General features: G+C 43.7%; 1 protein-coding gene across 4 annotated transcripts in view; it reads right to left on the bottom strand.

Annotated features, from left to right (window-relative positions):
• Positions 1–25,920, bottom strand: part of WDPCP (WD repeat containing planar cell polarity effector) — a 361,726-nt gene that overhangs the window by 120,674 nt on the left and 215,132 nt on the right. For all 4 annotated transcript variants that reach the window (XM_075596138.1, XM_075596140.1, XM_075596139.1 and 1 more), the window contains one exon: positions 23,768–23,891. In XM_075596138.1, coding sequence (XP_075452253.1) covers positions 23,768–23,891 — 124 coding nt within the window. The remainder of the gene's footprint in view (positions 1–23,767; positions 23,892–25,920) is intronic.

Here is a 25,920-nt window from a genome sequence, read left to right as displayed (position 1 = left end):
CCAATCCGTAGAATACTTGGGATTCTTGGTTAACTTATCCCCGCTAGGGCCCGGTGTTATGACTCGTGACGGGGCAGGGGCAGTGGCCGGGGCAATGGCGCTAGGGGCAGTGACTGGGGAAACGGCAATGTCCGGTACAGTGTCTATGAGTCGGGCAATGCCACGACCAGTGGACATCTTTTGACTTGCCCTTTCCGCGCGCTCAGTGCTCCTCTGGTAACGCCCTGGGCCTTCAGTGTCGCAAGCGCGGCTGCCATGGCCGTTCTCCCCTCTGAAAACAAAGCTTCCGGGCCTCTGCGCCAGTTGAACCCGGAAGTGACGTCATCGCTGGTGGCCGCGGAATCTCCATCCGCTCCGTGGTCTCGCACCGGAAGGGGCGGTGGTGGACCATCCGACTCGCGGGCGGGCAGGTAGGCCGCAAGCCTTTCTCTCTCTTCCTCTGCAGGTTCCGTCTTCGCCTGGCGGGAGTAAGGGGGTGGAGGTGTCTCCTTACAGCTCCGCTGCCGGCTGGTGATCGTTGGTTCCTCCGGAGCCGTTTCGGATCCCATCTCCGCCGCACTGGGAGTCGCCACCGTCGGGGGGTGTCCCCAGCGCTCGCCGTCGGGGGGTGTCCGGACTCGTCTGCTCCCTCTCTCCGGTAAGTGGACCGCCATCTTTGTTACAGCTGGGGTGGTTCGCCGGTAGGCGCATCGCCACCGATGATAGGCCATCTCCTTCCTCCGAAGACGACTTTAATGGTTCCTCCGCTTGGGAGTCACCTCGATCTCTTGCCACACCGCCAGTGGGTAGTGGTACAAAACGGGCCCGCTCCAGTACCTCCACTGTGGTCGCGCTCTTCTCGGGTACATCTCTGATTGGCTGGACCTCGGTTCCCACCTCAGCGGTGATACAGGGAACCAGGACAGCCTTATCCTCCATCTCCGCCACCTCCATTAGGGTTCCCGGAGAGGCACTTCGCGGTGTCTTTAACATAGGCCATGGCTCGACAGGCCATAGATAGAACGTGCCACATTGAGGGCATCGTGCCGTCATGCTCGGGGCCGGTCCGGGTGTCCTGCAATGTACACACAGGCACCGGAGATACTCTCGGCCGTCAACCTCCACAACCAGGAAGCCCCCTGGAAACTGAAATGTGGTAACATTCAATTCAGCCATCTTTTGCGCGGGGGTTGAACAGTTCAGTTCTTCAGCTCCTTTCTCTTCAATAGTCAGGCAGAAATGAAGTTCCTCGCTCTCACTTCCTGTCCCTCCTTTCTCCGGAGAGGACAATTCTGATTGGCTCTTGCCGTGCCCCCTCCCTCTGGTGGAAACAAGAGGCGGGGCACTCTCTCGCTCGGCGTGACGTGGCTTCTTCTGTCGGTCAGTCACTACACAGGTGGGTGGGCTTTCGGCTTTCACGCCGCTCGGCTCTTTTGGCTGGGGATCTGGGTTTGGCGCCAAACCACTGCACATCTCTCGCCACATTTCTCTTGCAGCCTGCTTGCACGCGGCACGTGAGCGATCTAGCCTTGGCGGGAGTTGCCATTTTGGATCGGCTGCTATCTGCTCGGCCGTGAATGACGCTGCTGTCGCCATTTTTAACTCCTCCATGCCCCGCAGAGCACATGTATCTGCGGCCGCCATCTTTAATGAGCCCTCTAAGCCCACAATAGCGCTACTCTGTGTCTACTGTGAAACACGTTCCTAGACACTGACTGCTCTCTGCATGCTTTAACCCACGAATATGATGTATGACATACCCCAGGTTAGGCAGAACTCCTTCTCTGTACACCGCACTTGCTGACGGTTCCTACAAGTACTCTGTGGTGTGTTTTTTAGGTGCTGGCTAGGGTACTGGGCATCTCCTCAGTACTGGGCGTCTCCTACTGTTGGCCACTCATAGTGCGGGCCCTGGGCCATGGTCCCTGGACTAGTTAAAAGGCTAACCCCCCCAGTTGCCTCACACTATCTGCCTCAAGGGACGAGAACAGCAATAGCCAGGCACCCATTTTACAACACCCTCTTAGGGCACCCAGGGCGTACTGTGCGAGAGTCCATGCTCCCCTGACTACCCCTGATGTGCAATTGCGCCCTACTTTCTGCAGTACTTGCATGGAAGGTGCACTTAGCGCTTCCAGCTCTGCTTTACTGAAAACCTGTCCTGTTTATCTCAGCAGCGCCTCCAACTGTAGCCCTCAGACCCCCCCCTGGTCGCAGATCGGACCCCCTGAGGTGTACTAAGGTCTGGCTACGTGTCTTGGTGTGGTGCATACCTGCTGGCAACAGGAGGGCCTGAGTCTCCCGTGATGGTGTGGGGGATGACAGGACCAGGTTTCTGGGGTAGATGCCTTCATCTCTTCTCAGTGGTGCAACGTCTCCATCTCTGTGAAGCCCCAGGGATATGCGGTGGAACCCTTACAGAGAACTTCCCACACAGGGATGAGAGATTCCAGTCTCAGTCAGTCTTTGTAAAATCAGCAGCAGCTCTTTATTGCACACAGCAGCAGAGTAGCAGCAACAGCAACAATCAGGTATCACAGGTACAGGGTCTTCTCTCCCACCATACTGCACACCCTCAGGATGGTCTCTGGGTACTCTGTGTCCCTGCCTCCACCCCAAGTCATGGGCACTCAGGGTGGGGCTAGCTCTTCACTCACCCCCTAGGTAGGGTGAGAGGCACTGGTCCACTTATAGCTCCCTAGGCCCTACTCCTCAGGAACCTAGCTAGTTCACACACTCTGACTGCTCAGGACTGAACCCAGGACTCAACTCTACTGTCACTGACAGGAACAGGCAACCTCTAAATTGAGACAGCCCTCCCCTTCATGACATCAGCAGGTACCGCCCCTGTGTCTATGCCTTCCACACAGGGTAAGGTTACCTACTTCCACCACTCAGAGCAGGGCTTGATGTGGGGGAAACCCATGATAACTACTGGCAGCATGTCTTTACCAGGGCTTATACCAGTAGGAGGCAAGACATATAGCCCTATTTCTTACCAGGGCTACATATACATATACACACAACATATATGCACCATATACATACAGATGTAACACACTTTATTGAATTAGTTGGTGCGTTACAACAGTTGCGATAACAAGTTAGCCCACCTGCAACACACCAGTCAGAGTAATGTGCGTTTGATTTTTACACACACACTTATTTTATTAATGCAAGATCAATGTTTCAATTCTCTGTGGAACCTTTCTGAAGACAGAGAACACACAAACACCATTCAAATATACACTTACGTTCCCATTGCCAGCACACTGTAGAGAGGAGCCAGTTCAGGAAAGGAGGAGCTGCGATGAGATCTGCAGCAGCTTTACTGGGGCAGCCTACATGCCACATCCTCACTAGGACAGCCCACACAACAACCTTACTAGGAAAGCCCACACCGCGTCCTCACTAGGATAACCCACACTACGTCCACACTAGGAGAAGCGCACACCACGTCCTCACTAGAAGCCCACACCACGTCCTCACTAGGATAGCTAAACCGCGTCCTCACTAGGACAACCCACACTACGTCCACACTAGGAGAAGCCCACACCACGTCCTCACTAGAAGCCCACACCACATCCTCACTAGAAGCCCACACCACGTCCTCACTAGGATAGCTAAACCACGTCCTCACTAGGACAGCTAAACCACGTCCTCACTAGGACAGCCCACACCACGTCCTCACTAGGAAAGCCCACACCGCGTCCTCACTAGGACAACCCACACCACGTCCTCACTAGGAGAAGCCCACACCACGTCCTCACTAGGAGAAGCCCACACCACGTCCTCACTAGGACAGCTAAACCACGTCCTCACTAGGACAGCTAAACCACGTCCTCACTAGGACAGCCCACACCACATCCTCACTAGAAGCCCACACCACATCCTCACTAGAAGCCCACACCACGTCCTCACTAGGAAAAGCCCACACTGTGTTCTCACTAGGACAGCCCGCACCCCATCCTCACTAGCATAGCCCACACCATGCCCTCACTAGGAGAAGCCCACACCGTGTCCTCACTAGGACAGCCCACTCCACATCCTCACTTGGACAGCCCACACCACGTCCTCACTAGGACAGCCCACACCGCATTCTGATTAGGACTGCCCACACCACATCCTCACTAGGAGAAGTCCACACCACGTCCTCACTAGAAGCCCACACCACGTCCTCACTAGAAGCCCACACCATGTCCTCACTAGAAGCCCGCACCACGTCCTCACTAGGACAGCTAAACCACGTCCTCACTAGGACAGCTAAACCACGTCCTCACTAGGACAGCTAAACCACGTCCTCACTAGGACAGCCCACACCACATCCTCACTAGAAGCCCACACCACGTCCTCACTAGGACAGCCCGCACCCCATCCTCACTAGCATAGCCAACACCATGCCCTCACTAGGAGAAGCCCACACTGTGTCCTCACTAGGACAGCCCACACCACATCCTCAATAGGACAGTCCACACACCGAGTCCTCACTAGGACAGCCCACTCCACATCCTCACTAGAAGTCCACACCACGTCCTCACTAGAAGCCCACACCACGTCCTCACTAGAAGCCCACATCACGTCCTCACTAGGACAGCCCAACGCGAAACAAAAATCACATAACTAATGGAGTAAACGATACATGGTACTGCACCGACACACTTTATTCGAGCAAATACCCGGTATGTACCTGGCAGATACCTGGAATGCGCCGCTCCTCACCTCTGACAAGCCCCGTTGCCTTTGCCTTCCCAGCCTGGGTTCATGCCTGGCTGACGGGCGGCTGATCTGTTAAATGATAATGATTAGGATTTAATAGGCTGCAATGCTTCGCGTGTCTACCAGATGGCATAAATTCATGAATTGTAATGCAGTATATATATATATACTGTGCAGTATTGCAGCCAGCGGGAATAAAATGCTTCAATCCCTGCTTGGAAAATAACTCAATGCACTCGGGCAGAAAACAGTCACAAACCTCAATACAACCGGGTATACCCGAATTCGTGGGACTAGCCGAGCTCGAATAAAGTGTGTCGCCAGTGTACATAATAAATAATGCACTGGTAACTCAGAATGATTACTTTTATGTCGAGGGAACCTGTCAGATGTGTCCCTATGGAACAAGATATGTATATATTTCTTATACAATATATTTAATTGTAGTACATTATTGGATAGAAATAATTATATATGTCAATCAAACTAGATTGACATATATAATTATTTCTATCCATTAACGTATTACAATGAAATATATTTGATGTGAAATATATACATATCTTGTTCCCTAGGTACACATCCGACAGTTTCCCTCAACCAAAAAGTAACCATTCTGAGTTACCAGTTCATTATTTATGTGAAAATCAAGACTATACACGCGAACATCTTAGTATAAATAAAAATAAAAGATAATAAACATGTACAAAAAGAAAAAAGGAATAATAAGCATGGCGAAACTACAACAATACAAAAATGGGGAAATAAACCTTCCTATAATTAAATTGTACAACACTGCAGCACTTTTGAGGTATGCAGGAGACTGTGTATTGATTGGTATGGTTTATCCAATCTAAGCAATAGACCAACAACAGGCCAAGACATAAACCTAGCATACTTACTCACATGGTGCCTAGTGAGGTCCCAGCAAATATAAAGGAGAGCCCACTGCTTTTTAGTACATACTGTATAAAGCATGGTACAGAGCTTGCGCAACATTGCGCATAAGAATAAACAAGTCACTAAACGTACTATTCATTAAAAATAAACAATTCCATGAAGGCAAAGCAAATGATCTGTTCACAATTTGGGAGGGAAAGGGCATACATGACATAGGGCAACTCCTACACAAGCTAGATCACTCCATCTACTCATTTCAATTAATAAAAGAAAATTTGGAATACCCAATTCCCCTCTTCACTAGACATTATACTGTACACTGGAGATAGCTAACAGCCTATTAGCAGAGGAGAAAGACAACCCTTTAGAAATCCTTCTGCATATGGCGAGTCGCGAGCAAACATCTATATCGAACATATACAACGATCTGAAAAAAAACACAACGATATGAGAATAATACAGCGGGGATAGGAGCCTGGTTAATAGACTGCCCAAACATGAACATGGAAGGCATCTTAGGACAATTTAAAAGCTCACGTAAGCTGATCCCTTCATCAATATACTGTATCAGGAAATGCACCCAGAGCATGCTACATAGAACATATACCACTCCTAGATTTAGACGAAGCAAAGCTTGCCACTGACAGCAACTTCACAAAATGTGCAGTCCTAGAGGCAGACTTAATACATTGCCAATGGAACTGTCCTGCGATCCAATATTTTTGAACACGTCAGGAAATTCAGCAAAGACTCTCTAAACGTAAATATCCCACTAAATTTAAAGTACTCTATTTTCGACCGAACAAACCAAAGTAATGAGGGAAATGCATATACAAATGCAAACAACAGTGGATACACCACACACCTCCCTCAATGGACCTTTGGAGATGGAAAATGTTTGGCTTACTCACACTAGACTGGGTGAAAGCAACATCCAACAAAGAGAAAAAAGTAGGCACATTTTTCAAAACTTGGGAGAACTTAATTGCCACACTATCCCATGAAATCAAAAAGGAAATTCAAGATAACTTTCAATACAGCGCGTGGTTCCCAACACGAATAATCAAGAGACCCGCCAATAAAGATAGAATAAAATAGAACACAATAAGGGTGCAGACAGACATACGTCCAGACGGAGATTACACAAATCAAGGCAATTGATTGTTGGACCGCCTAAGTAATGCCTCAAAAAAAATCTACATCAAACTGAGATGCACACCCATAGGAGCTAAACACAAATATGCTAGACCAGGAGGACCCAATGAGGTGACACACCTACCCTAAAACGAGCATAGGTATAACCCCCCATGGGAGGGGAAATATAAAAGCCTTTGTAACACACAGAGTGACAAAGGCTGGGCAAAAGCAAAGCAAAACAAACATATGACTGGAAAACATCAATTAAAAAAGACAGAGAGCAGAGCGGGAGTTTAGGATGATTAGGAGGGACAGATTGACGAATGACAAACTAGTAAACAATATTGTTCTGTCCCAGGCTTAGTGTGGCTTAAATTGAGACAGGCAGATAAGATAACTGGATTCCTTCTTCCATACAAAATGGGAGTCTTCTTTGAATTTCTAATGTTTTATTGTGGGAACATGAACAGAAATGAAGGGAAAACGTATGGGGATCTATAAAAATAAGGGATAGGTAAGAGACAAAGCTCTTACACAGGGAGAGCAGTTGGGATAAACCAGGCAGAAGGCAGCAAACAATGAAAAAAAAACTAGCTGCATGGAGTCCCTGAGGGAAACAGGCCTGGACTGCACCAAGTGAAAGGGTGAAAGGAAAGAACCAAACCCCAGGGGTGGAAAAAGGGTGGTTGCTTAGGCAACAGTTTGAATGACAGCGGTACTGCAAACAAGCATACAACAACAGAAACAGAAACGAGCCTTTCTTGTTGGACAGGGGGAGGGAGAGGGGGGAGGGGGAGGAGAAGGGGAGGGGGAGGGAAGGAGGGGGAGAGGGGGGAGGAGAGGGAGAGGGGGGAGGGGGGGGAGGAGGGGAGACGGGGGGAGGGGGAGCAAATGAGCATACAGGAATATTTTCATTTGCTATATGCTTTGCTGTGGACGGTTTTTGTCACTTTTTTTACCCACCATAACTTAACTAAGTATGGTAAACCCCATCCTCATTGCTTCATTGCATAGCCAGTTAACCAACCCCAGACTGATGAGACCCATTAAGGTCGAAACGGCTGTCGGTGGGTTTTCTGGCTATGCATCTTAACCCTGGCTGTGCTTAAAGCTGTGACCATGCAGCAAGCTTAAGCCTATAGGGAACCATGTTAAAAATGGTTTTGAAGCAAAAGGTGACACTGTGTGTCCATTTGCATGTCATTTTCCCAGAATCCCTTGCTGCAGTGGAAGTGCTGTGTGCTGGGTGATAATGGTGAAAGGCGGGGTTGCAGACCTGTCTAAGACATGCAAATGAGCATACAGGAATATATAGTGGTAACCAGATTAGCTACCCACCCAATTAGAAAGGGCTGGAGTAAAGGTTTAGTTATTCTCCAAAGTGGAGTAGGCCTTTATTTTTGTATGTTTTTCCTTGTTAAAGAAACAGGCACAATAAAGCAAAGATATAATTTCACCCTAATCGGTGTCCATTAAATGTACCTCTGCACACATCTCTTACAGACATGTTATATTTGAAGGGACATGTGTCAAAAGAAAATAAACAACCCATTTAGTTATCAAATATAAATGTATTCAACTGTATTTAAATTGGACAAAAATAAGCAAATAATCTTACAATAGACAACATCATAAACCATGCACCAATACATGTAAAAAGTCAAGAAATAGTGCATAGAAAACAATCTCCATATTAACCTATTGACAAGATATAATTAAATTGTTCTACACTATGGAGCATGTGCTTCTCTGCTATATATATAATATAATTAATAGTAATGTATGTATATATATATATATATATATATATATATATATATATATATATATATATATATTATAAAACAATATTAAAGACAGCGCCTTTCACAGACTACACCCAAATTGCTGCAGCCCTGATCTGATATGGCAAGATGTTGCACCCAGCACAGATGCCTATTTTCAATATGACATATCAATAAACTTGTGGTAAGAAACAAGTAATTATAAATTGAACTGTGTTATAATAGTAAAATGCCAAAAAGTAAAAAAAAGTGTGTATGAAAAATAAATGAATAAAAAAATAAAAATAATTGGATAATCACACTAATGTGACCTATGGACTAAAAAGATAAAATAATTATATGTAATTGAAAAAGTGAATTACATAAATATAAACATAAAAATGTAAAAAATGAAACCAAAAAATATGAAAAAATGAATCAATACTTAAGTCCATAGGTGTCCATGAAAGTGACTATATTAAAGTCCAGGCTGCTTCTTCTTGGGCTCACCAACCTCCTAACGAACCTATTAGAAAAGAAAGAGAACAAGCGCCCGATCCTTGTATAAAATCAGATATAAAATATTTAATAAATCATGGACAGACAAATGTACACTCACACTTTGTCAATAAAATTAAGGCATGTTATGGGACCAGCCCATGCACAAGATCGAAGACTCCACAGTTCTCCTCTGTACGATTACGTCCGAAATGCCTGCAAATGGACGTTACTGCTGCCGCAATCACCAAAATAGGTTTTCTCCCTTTAGACCAGAACTTTTCTGTTCAGTGCGGCCGCCATTGCTCTCCCACGAATCAGGGACCAGGGAAACCTACACTGACGTCCTCACTCTGGCGTCTGGACTGCTCGACCACCGTAGTTTCTATGTCACATGACCACGTGCCACGTGGCATAGAAACTACGGTGGTTGAGCAGTCCAGACGCCAGAGTGAGGACGTCAGTGAAGGTTTCTCTGGTCCCTGATTCGTGGGAGAGCAATGCGGCCGCACTGAACAGAAAAGTTCTGGTCTAAAGGGAGAAAACCTATTTCGGTGATTGCGGCAGCAGTAACGTCCATTTGCAGGCATTTCGGACGCAATCGTACAGAGGAGAACTGTGGAGTCTTCGATCTGGTGCATGGGCTGGTCCCATAACATGCCTTAATTTTATTGACAAAGTGTGAGTGTACATTTGTCTGTCCATGATTTATTAAATATTTTATATCTGATTTTATACAAGGATCGGGCGCTTGTTCTCTTTCTTTTCATATATATATATATATATATATATATATATATATATATATATATATATATATATACATACATACATTACTATTAATGTGTATAGATATTATGTGGTCCCTATTGGTATATAGGGAATGAATTACATTGTACATATGTACTGTATGTGTAAGAGACAGCTGTGTGTGCATTCATATAGCGCAGTATGTATAGACATGGCCTTTGGCACTCATGGGAAGAGAGTTCTCTTGATTCAGAGTAGTGACTCATGAAGCTGCGGTCTCGGTTTAGGCCACCGTTAAGTGTCCCGAACAGTTGCATAAATTTGTATTCATGCAATCGTCTCTCTTTCGGTGGTCTAAGATTACCTTTGAGTATGGCCACCTCCAGATCGTTAATCGTATGGCCAGAGTCAGAGAAATGTTCACCGACAGGACTGTCTCTTGTTCCGCGTGTGATGCTGTGGCGATGCAGATTCATTCTCTTGTTTAGCCCTTGTCCCATCTGACCTATGTAGTAGCAGCCCCCTGGGCATTTCATGAACATGATGAGGTACATAAACCCACACCTAGAAGCCCTACGCAAGATCGCCAGGGAACTACAACCCATTCTCCAGGAAGATACAAGACTGCAACAGGTCTTTCTTGAAACACCCTTATTATCATAGAGACAACCTCATAATCTCAAGAAAATGATGGTGAGGAGTAAAGTATTAAACATTACAACTGAATGCGGGACAAGACCATGCCAGGACGCAAGATGCAAAACCTGCGCAATGCTCCACACAGCGGGCACAATACAAAAACCACACAGGAATCTGGAGTACAAAATCAAAGGAAGGTTCACCTGTTCCTCCAGCAATGTCGTGTACCTCATCATGTGCATGAAATGCCCAGGGGGCTGCTACTAGATTGGTGAGACGGGACAGGGGCTAAACAAGAGAATGAATCTGCATCACCACAGCATTACAGACGGAACAAGAGACAGTCCTATCGGTGAACATTTCACTGACTCTGGCCATAAGATGAACGATCTGAAGGTGGCCATACTCAAAGGTAATCTTAGAACATTGAAAGAGAGACGGAATACAAATGTATGCATCTGTTCGGGACACTTAGCGGTGGCCTAAACGGAGACCGCAGCTTCATTAGTCACTACTCTGAAACAAGAGAACTCTCTTCCCATGGGTTCTAAAGGCCATGTCTATACATACTACGCTATATGAATGCACACACAACTGTCTCTTACACATACATATGTACAATGTAATTCTATCCCTATATACCAATAGGGACCACATAGTATCTACACACATTAATAGTAATGCAACACCGTCTTATATTTCTACACCTACCCACACTCCCACACACACCTTTTGTAAAGCGCTGTATACACTGTGGACACTTTATAAATTTATATTTACACACACACATACATACACACACTCTTGCATCACTAACATTCAGGGACCATTTAACATCTTAAGTCATAAAAAGCATACTGCACAGGGGGAGGGATAGACTTCAGTCACAGATACAGTACATTCCAAGATGCACGGTTTTTAAGTAAAACCATTTCTTGCTTTATTCATTGTAACACTGCCGGAATAAGAGATTAGTGTATCTCGAAAGCTCGCACAAATAAAGCATTTCGCTAGTGTGACAGTGAAGAGGTAACCAGGCTCACAAAAAAAGGTTAAGCCCGTTTGGTTACCTCTGACCCAACTGTTGTAAAAGCATTACCTGTAATTATGCGACAATAAATAATTTTGGTGTTTTTACCTTTTCAGGGATGCCAGCAAGCAGGGATTGCTGTGGTATGAGTTTCAGGGGGGATGGGGGGGGGGGAGGGGGGGGTGGGGGTGTTGTGGAGAAAGTGTTGTCAGATTATGTCTATCAGAATTGCTGGTTCCCAGAAAGGTAAATGGTGCAAAGGGATGTAAAGTATCCCTGTAACTATAAGTTGTCCCTATGTTGGGGGGGAATACCCAGTTACTGTACAGGTAACCCAGAACCTGCTTAGAGGTTCTGGGGGTACTCCAATCATCTATAAGGTTGTGAGGGGACTTTAAAAAGTCCAGTCCTAAGTTTATTGTATAGAGTGTGGGGAATATGGCTAGTAAGAAATAACGTGCAGCTTCTTATTCTATTTCCCATAACCAAAAGACTTAAAAAATATCCTAAGTGTATATATTATGGAACAGCGTGTTTTTAAAACATATGCTTGTGCACAGTATTACGGGCTTGGACTTTCAGAACCAATGCTCTGACAGGCCACTTGGGCTACAAATTGGTGCCAGTAGGTCTTGCAGGACATCTGGAAATGAAAGCCCCAGAGGAGGTCTGAGGTGTCAAGACCATTTGGACAGGAGGATAGGACTCAAGTATCCACATCCAATTTCCACTGATCCGACCAGACTGGCAGGAGCCTGTCACCGTGGGTGGCATTAAGAGAACCCGGGGCAGAGATGCCAAATTGCACATGTCCCTTGGTTCATTCAGATTTCCAAGTAACCCTGTTGTTTTTGCCACTTTGTCTCGGATTGGGTGCTGAGAATATTCTCACGCTTCCGATAGGGGGGTAGTATTCTGTGAATGAAAGTCAGAGGTATTATAACCCCTCGCACCCCTCAGATACTTAGTTCTCCAAGATTCTAAGGGCCTTATTCAGAAAGCCTCGATAAGGCCCTTATCGAGCACTTATCGACCAAAATGGCTACTGGCATTCAGATAGCCTCGATAAGTGCTCGATAACGGCCTGTATCGACGCAAAATTTTATCTCCGTCCGAAATTCGCTGACTGAGCAGCGATCAGGCCCTTATCGACCATTTTCGGAGGGTTGATAAAGTCCCGCTATTCAGAGACCCGCGAGTCGGGTGTCACGGCCCATCGCAGCCCATCGCAGCCCTAAAAAACGATTTTCTCCCCAAATCTAATTCCCCACAAAATTGTTGGACAATTGGTGGGGAGATGGCCTCGATGAGCTGCGATGGGTCGGGACTTAGAAAAAATCAGGGCCCTTTCCTGCCTCGGATTGATGCCGGACCCCCCCGGCATGCATCCAAGGCAGGAAACATGCATGTACAGCAACTTCATTACCTTAGCGGCTAACCGCTAAGGCAATGAAGGGGTTAAACACCCGTGCCAGGCTTACTGTAATAAACATACAGTACAATACAATGGCTAGCGGGGGTGGGTGAAGGGGGAATTTGGCCCTTAGTGGCTGTTTAGGCATTGCGGGGGGGTTGCGGGGGGAGTTATCCCCTTCATTACCTTAGCGGTTAATACCGTTAAGGTAATAAAGGGGTTAACCCAACCGCTACCCCCCCCGCAAGGTCTAAACACCCATCCTTAGGGCTAATACCCCCTTCACTCACCCGTGAGGCCTAAGCACCCACCCCAGACTGACTATACCCACCCTATACCCATTGAGTAGTATAGTGGTACATCATACCCATATAATAATATTATGGGCATGATAAGCCTCTATAGCACTCAATGGGCACCCTAATAAAAATATAGTAATACACAAGACACACAGTAATAAAACCTAACTATACTCCCAAAAAACACACTTCACTAAATAAAATCAGTAGCCAGCTAATCCAATCATTAGAAGCAATTACAATATCAACAATGAATTAATTAAACCATTACCCAATCAAACCAATTAATCCCTAAAGCAACTCAAAATGAATAGTAACACTAACCAATGTAAACAATGAATTAATCCTACATTAATTAATGTAACCATTAAAAGACAAATAAATAAATTAAAACAATCTCTGAAGTATCCATAAAACACATTAGCTAACATAATATAACTTTAAGTACAAGCGAAAACCAATCGCAAACCTTTTCTTACATTAACCATAAACAAACAATCACATCCAAATCAATAACTGCAATAACAAGCGAGAAATGCCCCCCAAATATTGGCATAATAATGTATTAATCTGTACCCTAAAGAGGTACCGATTAATATATTAGCAGTCAATGTGCCTCCCCCAAAAAATAAAAAATCACATCCAAAGAATACACCTGTAAAAAGAGACATTTACAAACATTGAATATCTTACTTACCATTAGAAGCGGTGGCCCTCCGACTCCCGGGGTAACAGGAAGCTCACGTACCTTGAAGGCCTCCAACAGCATCCGATGCCATCCGCCATCAGGATCCGGCTCAGGTACCCCAAACTTCTTTTTTCTTTCTTTACTCACCATCTTCTATCTTCATCTGTAACCATTTCTTGTTGTTCTTTATCTTCTTTCTTCATCTGTCAGTCCATAAAACCCCATTTTAAATCCCAGCCGATGCTGTCTCGTCGGCTTATTGGGCTCAAATGAGGCGTCACGGCCTTAAATATGGCTTGTGACGTCACATTTACCCTCACAATGGTTAACAGCCACCTGATTGGCTGTTAAAACCATGTGCAGACTTATTTTTTTTTTTTTTTTTGCCGTGACGTCACTTAAAGGGAATGATGCCAGCCAATCAGAATGGCTGTGCTTCATTTACCTTTAACATGACGTTGGTAAATCCAAGATGGCCGCTGTGTCACAAGGTATTTCAGCCAATCAGCGTGTGGAATTGGTTCCCACGATCTGATTGGCTGAAATACCTAGGCCTCACGGGTCAGGGTGGGTTAACCCCTTAATAACTATAGCGGTTAGGAACCGCTAAGGTGATTAAGGGGTTAGGGACCATTAGAATGTATTTATTTTCTATATATGCTTACTGGCAACGGAGGACAGAGGGACCTGCTGTTGTCGTAAGTATAACTGTATTTATTTATTGTATTTAAGTATGCTAATGCAGTGTTTAATAATGGGCAAATAATCTATTATCCATATCTGGATAATAGTTATTTTGCCCATTACTGTACTGTATGGGTTTGGGCGGAGGTGGGGGGCGTGTATTGATCTGTTTTTAAATATTTATTTAAATATCCTTTAATAGTGTAGAGGTGCAGGGGGTCTCCGGAGCTGAACCACGTTGGTTTTATGTCCGGGGACCCCCTGCTGCCCGAGATACAGGCCCCTTTATGGGGTGCCGGTATCCCTCTGCATTGAAATGTCCCGCGTCACGTGACCGGGACATTTCCTTGCATAGGAGATACCGGCACCCCATAAAGGTATGTGCCTGTATCTCGGGAAGCAGGGGGTCCCCGGACATAAAACCAAAGTGGTTCAGCTCCGGAGACCCCCTGCACCTCTACACTATTAAAGGAAAGGATATTTAAATAAATAAATTTCGGGCGACATTTCAGCTGGGAGAGGCGGCTCTCTCAGAGCCGCTCTCTCTGCAGCAGAAATGAATCGCTGGTTTTTGCCTTTTCAGAGGCTCGAGGCTCGAGGCTCTCGCTGGCAGCAACTCGCCAGTTGTGGGCATTTTGCTATCACTGGTATTCGAGCCTTTCTGAATACCGTGATAGCAACGCCCAACAAAACCCCATTTTACATTCCCTGGCAATTTTTTTTATGAATGTTCTCTGAATAAGGCCCTAAGTTTCTAGTTTGAAGTCTCCAGCAAGAAAGGGCTGATTCAGCGAAAGCTGCCTGAAATATTTTCTGTCCTGTTTTTGCAACTGTTATCAGGGTTAGGATTCCCTGCACCTAGGAGAGTCTAGGTTGTTCCCCCAAGTCTCACGTGTGTATTTTTGCTGTAGTTTGTGTATCATTGTGTGTATGCATTTTCTTGTGAAAAAATTTACAATTTATTTCATTTACTTGTTTTGTTCAATGCATGATCCGGTTAAAAAGGTGTAAATTGCCTGGTCTCCCGTGACAGTTAGCCACAAAACGGTATCGTCTATTCGTTTTGATTTTTAAGCTCGGCTAACACAGTACAGATATCTCTACATCTATATCGCTATCTATCTACCCATCTACCTACCCATCTATCTATCTACCTACAGTATCCCACACACAGAGTATCAATGTACTCAGGTGAAGAAGGGCAATGACCTTTTGTATTTCATGCCATGATTACATTAAGCTGGTATGAAGAAATGTTGATGCAAAACCTGAAAGTCATGTTACTCATGTTTGAATTCCTTGAGGCATTCCGCTTCCGAAAATGTATCCTTTCATGGGGCTATTGTTATCCTAGAGGGTAGTTTTGTCTTGCCAATAATTGCGTACACTTTTGCATTGAGCCCTACAAACTTCAGATGTGGAGAGCTTTACACAATCTTACTACTGGCCAATGCAGTATCTAAATCTATACAGATGTGATATTCAGGAGTTCAGGGCAATAGCAGTTAGTATTTATTTCCACTACTACACAGAGCTGGTATAGTAACAAAAAATAGTAAGGGAGTAGGTAGTGTGATACCTTTTATTGGACCAACAAGTAGTTGATATGTTACAAGCTGTCGAACCTCTCAGGGTCCTTCATCGAGTACATATCAGTAGTGAACATATAAACTACTTGTTGGTCCAATAAAAGGTATCCTCGCCTTCCTTTGTTACTACATGGAAGAAAGGACCACTACGCCTACCCACCATGCTTGAGCTGATATAAGAAATGTTAATACAAAGTCTGAAGTTAGTGGTCTTGATATAGAAAGAAAGATGTCCTCCGGCGCGATGACGCGGGTACAGTTGTTAAGTATAAATTGGATAAATACAGAAGGGGACAACAATGTATAAGTAAAAGTTTTTAGTCAATTTAGACATTTTAAGTTAGACGTTTACACTTGCAGATTAGTGTAGTATATGATCTATGAATTCATTCCCACTTGGCGTTGCAGAGGTTAATCAGATAGGTGAGGCTAGATCTCAGCTTATTCAGGATACTGACTTGATATAAACAAAAGAGAAAAAAAATCATGGCACAGTAAATGTATTACACTAGACTGGGTTAGAACAATATTGCACTTACAGACAGCACTTGATAAAACAGCGTTTGTGGACAGCTTCCCAGCACGTAGCAATGGACTCATTGCTCTTAGTTGTGGTCCTGCTCACAATTCAGGCTCCACGGAATCCAAGCGGTCTTTTCTCCTTTTACTGTTACACGTCTGCTGAGCCCGTCTACTTTCTACGTACCAGTGTACTTTTAGGACACAGGGCAATGACATTTATTATTTATTTTAATGAAAGGATTGCATTTATTAGAGCTACCTGGGACAATATTAAGAAGATCAATGTTTTTCTTTTTTCCCTTCATATTTATGACATCATATCTTGGTCACATGATATGCAATCCACCTGGGAAAGGCACCAATGAATAGCTCAACTTCAGCTAAATAAAACAAAGCGATCTATAGTTTCCAAAGTTACATGGAAAGGTATTCGCAAACACATGAATAAGTGACCACCAGGGGTCACCAGAGAGGCCCTATATATTGCACTCAAAAGTTACAGTATCCAAATAAGACACTGTGTTTAGTGGATATTGTATATTGATATAGGACCAAATAGAAGTATAGTACTACTAGGTGAGCGACTAGTCACTATGTGTATGTGATGGAAAGGTATTCACAGGAATCATGGTTAAACAAATGTATAGCAACATTTTGAAAAATTGCATGGCCTTGCCGATGGCAACTACCCGTGGCAGCAAAAAAGGTTCACATATCTATATATTTTAAGCAGTAATCCTAACAAATTAACCCACTATTTTATTTTAGCAGCATTTAGAATCAGGGGGTCCCCAGAGTTGAACTGCGTTAATTTTAGCTCCGGGGATCCTCCCGTTCTTGAGATACTTACTGGTATAGTTACCGATATTACTTCCTGGGTATTTAAATAGCTGCAATCAATGATGTTGCGACTTCCTACTTGCCCTTGGGACCTGCAAGATTTAGCGACCGTTTTGAATTCTCTGGAGGAAGGTTTGACAAAGGAAACTAAAACAGTGACTACCTCCAGAACCAGTGCGTCTCCAGACCAAAAAATTACCAGCTTCCAATTCTGTAGACACAAACAGCCGGGATTGCTACTCTAAGTTTGAGATGATCGTAGAGGAACAATGTGAAAAACTTTGAAGCGGGAGTGACCAACTCCAGTCCTCAAGGGCCACCAACAGGTTAGGTTTTAAGGATATTCCTACTTCATCACAGGTGGCTCAATCAGTGGCTCAGTCAACAACTGAGCCACCTGTGATGAACCAGAGATATCCTTAAAATATGGAAAAACTCTCATTGTACCTGAACGGTTCCACTTCACAATTTTCGGAGACTTGGGCTCCTTGGTTTTGACATGCAGGTATATCCCCATATTTAGATTACATTATCTTGAACAGAGTGATCTATGTTGTATTTAACCAATTATTCACTATGTTATATTGTTTCAAATGCTGTCCCCTTCCCCCTTCCCCTAATACCCTCCCTTCCTATTGTGTAATCACCAGATTATATGCAATACTGTATCATTGTATTTCCCCCTTCCTTTTTTCTTTTTTGTACCCCTTCTATTATTTTTGAAAAAATTATTAATAAAAAATTTAAGTAACAAAAAAAAAAAAACCTGACCTGTTGTTGGCCCTTGAGGACTGGAGTTGTCAACCCCTGCTTTGAATGAAGAGGGCAAAGAAAATGAATATCATGAACCTAAACTGCTGCTAAGAAACAATAAGTTATTCACATGCAGATAGCCAGACTAGAACGTGTGCACAGTAACACATATTTCACAAATAAACCTTTTAACTACTTTGAAGTGTTGTGGGTCCATTCCACTGCATAAAGACATTAAATGTAACCTATAAATATTATTCTGCTTGAGCGTAAGAATGCAAAAAGCACAAAAAATGGGGTGGGGGGGGGGGGAAGAGTTGAAATGAAACAAGATTTGAAAGGGAATGAATAGCAATTTTGCTGCTTTTGAACTGAGATGGTAGCTTTTCAGGTAAAAGCCATACATCACTATCTGATTGAAAGTAATCAAATAAGTATCACTTTGATTCAAGGGGATATAGATCTGATTGTCAGAAGGAAGGTGAAAAAAAGCCTACGTTTGCAACACAAATTGCTAATAAAGAAGTGAATTCCAGTAGGGTTCAGTGTTATGATTAAGTCTATTAATCAAAACCTGTTTAAAATTGATCCCCTAAAGCTACTTTAATGTGCCAAAAGAAACTTTATTACATTTAAAACGCTGTGGGCTAATATTTTTTTCATTGCTCTTTAAAAAAAAAAAAAAAGAAATCATTAATATCTATTTGTGAAAACGTTCCAAATTCTAACCTGAGCCTTGAAAAATATGCAGGTTTTGTGAAATCTAACTCATATTAAAAATAGGTTAGAGATTGTGCTTCAGCAAAATTCTAACACTTCACTGCAGGAGATGACGATCGCCTGCCGACAGGGCGGGCGGCCATGTTTGCAAATAATGTCTGGTTAAACCCTGCACTTCAAGGCTTGTTTTTACTTTTTTTTGTATTGCAGATCAGCGAGAGTGAGAGGTGGGCGAGAGTGAGAGAGGTGGGCGAGAGTGAGAGAGAGGTGGGCGAGAGTGAGAGAGGTGGGTGAGAGTGAGAGAGGTGGGCGAGAGTGAGAGAGGTGGGCGAGAGTGAGAGAGAGGTGGGCGAGAGTGAGAGAGGTGGGCGAGATTGAGAGAGGTGGGCGAGATTGAGAGAGGTGGGCGAGAGTGAGAGAGAGCTGGGCGACAGTGAGAGAGAGGGGGCGAGAGTGAGAGAGAGGGGGGCGAGAGTGAGAGGGGGGCGAGATTGAGAGAAAGAAGAGGATGCGGGAGGGTGAGAGTGAGGGAGAGTGATAGAGATGGGGTGTGAGACATGGAGAGTAAGAGAGATGGAGAGTAAGAGAGATGGAGAGTGAGAGCGGTGGAGAGTGAGAGCGGTGGAGAGTGAGAGCGGTGGAGAGTGAGAGCGGTGGAGAGTGAGAGCGGTGGAGAGTGAGAGCGGTGGAGAGTGAGAGCGGTGGAGAGCGAGAGCGGTGGAGAGCGAGAGCGATGGAAAGTGAGAGCGATGGAGAGCGAGAGAGATGGAAAGTGAGAGCGATGGAGAGCGAGAGAGATGGAAAGTGAGAGCGATGGAGAGCGAGAGAGATGGAGAGTGAGAGCAATGGAGAGAGAGATGAAGTGTGAGAGAAATGGGGTGTGAGAGAGAGGGGGGAGTGAGAGAGAGTGGAGGAGGGCGAGAGTGAGAGAGTGGAGGAGGGTGAGAGTGAGAGAGAAAGGAGGTAAGAGTGAAAGAGGGGGTGTAAGAGAGAGGGGGTAAGAGTGAGAGCGAGAGAGGGGGCAATAAGAGTGAGAGTGAGTGGGGGGTGAGAGAGAGGGGGCGGGAGTGAAAGAGGAGGTGAGAGTGAGAGAGGGGGGTGGGAGTGAGAGATGAGGGTGGGAGTTAGAGAGGGGGTGGGAATGAGAGAGAAGGGTGGTGAAAGTGAGAGAGGGGGGGGGTGAGAGAGAGGATGGCGAAAGTGAGAGAGAGGAGGTACGAGTAAGAGATCAGAGAGGGGGTAAGAGTGAGAAAGGGGATAAGAGTGAGAGAGAGCGGAGCGAGAGTGAGAGAGAGAGCGAGAGAGGGGGGTGAAAGTGAGAGGGGCAATAAGAGAGTGAGTGGGATGTGAGAGGGGGTGTGAGTGAGAGAGGAGGGGTGGGAGTGAGAGTGGGGGGTAGAAGTGAGAAGGTGTGGGAGTGAGAGGGGATGTGGGTGTGAGAGGGGGGTGGGAGTGAGAGAGGGGGTTGGAGTGAGAGAGGGGGTGGGAGTGAGAGAGAGGGTGTGAGAGTGAGTGGGGAGTGAGAGATGGGGGAAAGTGAGACAGAGAAAAGGTGAGCATAAGCGAGAGACACGAGTGAGAGAGAGGGGAAGTGTGTGTGTCAGAGAGAGAGGAGAAGTGCTGCGAGAGAAAGGGGGAAGGGAATTCAAAGGGCCGCCGACATGGTGGGTGTGCGGACAATCCCCTCCCCCCCATCGCCTCCCACTTAACCTGGGGACCGGGTGGAAACTCCTGTTCAGGGCCCTGTGAAAGCTATTGGCGGCCCTGTTGGCAAAGTGTTAAAAAGTAACAGAAAACCCGTAGAAATAAAGCATGCCAAGAACGGTTACTTCGAGTTGCTCTTATGTATTTCTACCTGGAATACAGGCATACCCCGGTTTAAGGACACTCACTTTAAGTACACTCGTGAGTAAGTACATATCGCTTAATAGGAAAACGGCAGCTCACGCATGCGCCCGTCAGCACGTCCTGAACAGCAATACTGGCTCCCTACCTGTACCGAAGCAGTGCGCAAGCGGGGAGACTATAGAGCCTGTTACAAATGCCTTATTTACATCAGTTATGCACGTATATGACGATTGCAGTACAGTACATGCATCAATAAGTGGGAAAAAGGTAGTGCTTCACTTTAAGTACATTTTCACTTTACATACATGCTCCGGTCCCATTGCGTACGTTAATGCGGGGTATGCCTGTATATCTTTTTACAGGTAAAAGGCGGGAAATCTCGGTTAACCATAAGTGGGGAATTAAACCAACAAATTAGCCATAGAACATCTACTATTAGAAGGCTATATAAGGAAGGATTTCTGCAGCATTCTTGGCTCAATTAGCTGTGTGAACATAAGTATCTCTCAACAAAACAGCATATAGAGCACATTCCCTTGTACCTGACATTGGGCGGTTGTAGAATATATGTCTAAATATACTTGTAATTAAACAGTAAATATTGAAAATGGTGGTTAGCTTGGTACTGTACATGGCGGAGTACCTTCATTTTATTACAACTACAATGTGTGTTGGAAAGTGAGAATAACTTGAAATAATTGAGCTACACTGGATGGTTAATGGACCGGTGCTCGGTCTAGAAGGTGATCATGTGACTAGACATGCCACTCAGCATAATTCCTTCTACCAAAGAGGGTGAATGAAGCTTGACCAAAAATGTTGGCAGTGCACCAACCTATACATTTTAATCATGGTAATAACCAATTAGGGACAGAAGCAAAAAATAAAATAAATCTGGTCACTGTTGTTAAAGGTTAGTGTAGTACAAAGCAGCACAATTAATTAGTGGTGTCCATGTGCTACCGCAGAGTCAGTAAATCAATGAAAAGACAGAATAGTACATACAATGGAAGCGTTTTGTTTTCCAAGTACATTTTGAATTTAAAGAAAACATCTTAAAAAAATAAATAAAAATACAAATATTTCAGGCTACTAATAGTTAGACTTTAAAGAATTAAATCCATATGTAGCCTACTTGACTGCCTACATACAGTAGAGGTAGATCCTCAGAAGTCCATGAAATACAGTACTTAATGATACGTTAACTGAAGCTAACGTATCGTTAAGAGCTGTTTTCAGTCATAACGAGCCCTTGATTATAACGAACGTTCATACTAATGATATGTAAAAGAGGCGTTCCCTCTAACAACGCATATCCCCAGAGCTCCGGTACAGTTACCGCAGGGATTTAATGGTACCTTAGTTAGGTCAGCGCTGAAGGTGATGTTACTCACATCCAGACCCTGAAATAGGTCTTTTTACAGGGTCGCGTTAAGTGTAAGACCACAGTTACGTGTGATTTAACTATCGTATTGTTATTTACCAGGTTCCTCTCCTGTATTTTCCACTCCTGTCTTCTCTTTTTTTACTTTGATTAAACAACTATTCAAAGACCCGTTATCAGTAACGCCATCTTTGGATAAGACATACTGAATGCCATATTATTTAAAGCCAAGGCAAGGCAATGTAGCTAAGCGTATGCTAATAAGATAACAAACGACCGTTGGTTTTGCATGTATTTAGCTTTGAGGATACTCGTTCAACACAGAGAAGCTAACGGATGTTACCTTAGGCAACGTCACATTAGTAGCCCAGATTTAAGGCCTTCTGAGGATCTACTCCATAGTGGCATAGTTATAGTATATCAAGGCATAGGGAGCTACACATCAAGGCAATGACAATGATGTTTTGGTGCAATGCTCCATTGTATAGCTTTTGGTTGCATCAAATGTAAAAAGCATGCACTGTAAATCAAGATTCTTACATCTGATGCAGATTATTAACAAAAAATATGATACACCACATTATAATTTGTGCCAAGTAACTCCTCATAATACAACTCATCAAACTGCAAACTGGTGCACAAGGGGCTAAACTAGAGCAATATATTCATACAAAGAGAAGCAAGATTAAAATGTCTCTTCTCCCCAGTTTGGGCCAAAATGGTTTGCAAGACGGACCTTGTGTTGTCTATCTTAACTACTGTTCCATTTTTGTAAGAGATGAGAAATCCAAGCTGGGCATTAGAGGTGAGACTTCACCTTCGTAAAAAAAACGCACATTTATCAGACCAGAGCAAAATGAGAAGGGGCAGAATCTATATAGTGGGGTTCAGTTGAAACATCCTACAACAATATTTCACTTCCCCATTTAAACAAGGAAATTGACAAATGCAATACCCAATAAACAAAATATACTGCACTGTGAAATTATCACAGCAAGCTACAGATCCACCCACGTATGGAGAGTAATAATCAATGCTTGTTTGTCTTTTAAAATCTAAAGCTCATAAACATGGTAATTTTGCAGCATTTTTTATATAGCTCTTTTGTTTTCAAATGCACCAGGTGAAACCCTCCTTCTGGCAAAAGGGGCCTGAAATGCACTGCAAACCAATAGGCCAAGATTATAATGCCTGCGTGCGACGGAGCGCTTAGCCTCCCACACTCCTGAAGCCCAAGCGATCTGTGAACTTGGGTGCGGGAGATTGGGGAGGCGTGGCGGCCGCGTCACGGAGCTGGTTCGCCCTCTTTGGCTGAACCGCTCACGTGACGCAGCCGCGCTTGGAAAGACAAAAAAGTGTCTCTTCAAATCGCGGTCGCTCCATTGCGCCCCGTCGTGCGCGCGCACTGGGAGCGGTCTCATCGGCATTAGGCAATTTACACTGCAGGCCCTCCTGGCAACATAGTGTGTGGCCAATAGTGAACAAATTGGATAGTCGATCACATTAAAAACACATTTGGTGTAAAATTATGACAGGCTGCAAACATGAATTTGACTCTCGCTGCCAAAGGGGTCAGTAATGAATTGCAAGACAAAAGCTGAATATGCCGTTCACCTCAGCAGGTGGTGGAAGAATCTCCGTGCATATCGACTGATTGGATCCCTATATTCCAGCACGATGGCATCCAAGAGAGGTCTTGTTGGGGAATAGAAGGTGCCGAGGCTCGCTTCCAGTTGTGCTGTGGAGTAGAAATATGGCAGCAATAAAAGAAGAAGAAATCATTCAATGTTAGTAATGAGTTTCCAGTCACTTAGACTTAGCATGCATTAAAGAAGCAATCCAAGCAGCTAAAAAAAATAAAATCGTTTTGTTTAAACGCCTTTGATTACCTTTTTTGGAAAACGAATAACCTAAGCTGCCGATCGATTGGTTATCCTGTGATCAATCAGCAACATCCTGTTTCCTATACAGGCATACCCCGGTTTAAGGACACTCACTTTAAGTAAGGACATATCGCCCAATAGGCAAACGGCATCTAACACATGCGCCTGTCAGCATGTCCTGAACAGCAATACCACCTCCCTACCTGTAACGAAGCTGTGCGCAAGCGGGGAGACTATAGAGCCTGTTACAAATGCGTTATTTACATCAGTTATGCACATATATGACGATTGCAGTACAGTACATGCATCGATAAGTGGGAAAAAGGTAGTGCTTCACTTTAAGTACATTTTCGCTTTACATACATGCTCCGGTCCCACTGCGTACGTTAATGCGGGGTATGCCTGTAGTTCACTAAATGGCCGCCTTTCAGTTTCAAATCAATCTTTCAGTCAGTGTAACTCAGTAGCTACAATGCATTCTTATATTACTAAGGTAACATTATCTTTGTTAGTTTGCAGCTCAAACTGCTGGAACATTGGCAACAGATTATCACAAACAGGAAAGTGTTACAAAGATGTTGCACTGCTCGGGAAGTGCTAAACCTGCTATACAAATCAAAGGATGCTCAGTATATTAAAGCTCATAAAAATGGCAGAGTTCAATTTTAAAATAAAAAAACGTAGTATTATCGAATACTACAGAACAGATTTATTAAAAAAATAACACTTGTAGGATATTCTTGGATTGCTCCATTAAATAAATGAAAAACACTAGGATGAATAAAAATATGCCAATTACTTATACATATAAATTTTACATAGTGTACACAATGTGTGTGTGTGTATATATATACGTGTACACGTGTGTATGTATATATATATATTATATATATAAAAAAAATATAGATAAATATGTATAGATATATTTATATACTGTATATAAATACCAACTAGCACCCTGTTTCCACTTATCCTTCCTTATAGATTGTAAGCTCCGCAGGGCAGGGCTCTCCTTAGCTACTGTAACAATGTGTTATTGTTGGTTATTTTATCGTCTTTCATCCTCCAACCCTATAGTACTGTGCTACGGAATATGTTGATGCATTATAAATAAATGATAATATATCATATTACATAGTTACACAGTTACATAGTAGATGAGGTTGAAAAAAAGACATATCCATAAAGTTCAACCTATGCTAAATTTAGACAACAGATACTTATCCTATATTTGTATTTACAATATCTATTTTACCGATACTATAGTATACCATAGTATATAAATTACTGATTATAAAACGTTGTAGATGTAAAAGTCATTAATTACATTCTTTGAGTACTGAGGAAAAGGCGATTAAATTTTCTTTTTGACATTATTTCAAAATCATATGTAATGAGTTTTATGTTTTGGTAACTCCGACCTATGACTAAATAGTCGCAATGAGTTTTTCAATAGAAATATCAAGAAATTCAAAGTCAGGAAGTGCCAAAAATGTACTTTATGAGTTTTACCCCTACAACGACATACAGTATATTTGTTAACATACTGTACACCGTTTCGGAAGCTCACCCAATATAAACAGAAATATTTCAGTTTTCTAGTTTGAATGTAAATATTTGTATAATTTTTAATCTCTATGATAAAATGATCTTATAATAATCTCATCTTACACTTAGCTATAGGATATAAGTATTTTAAACGATATAGGAAAGTTGGCATACTGTATGTTCTCGTTTACCCACAACAACCGAGATTAGCACAAATCTCTAGACAGACACAAGTTTAAATAAATCAGATCTGTACTATGAGAAAATACTTGTAGAATTAAAAAAAAAATGAATGAAATTTTTCATGTATTATAAAGTAACAAGCATTTTTTGTTT

The sequence above is a fragment of the Ascaphus truei genome, chromosome 4 (genome assembly GCF_040206685.1).
Source record: "Ascaphus truei isolate aAscTru1 chromosome 4, aAscTru1.hap1, whole genome shotgun sequence".
NCBI lineage: Eukaryota > Metazoa > Chordata > Amphibia > Anura > Ascaphidae > Ascaphus > Ascaphus truei.
The sequence above is the reverse complement of the archived record's forward strand: the minus strand, read 5'-3'. Positions and strand labels throughout refer to the sequence as shown.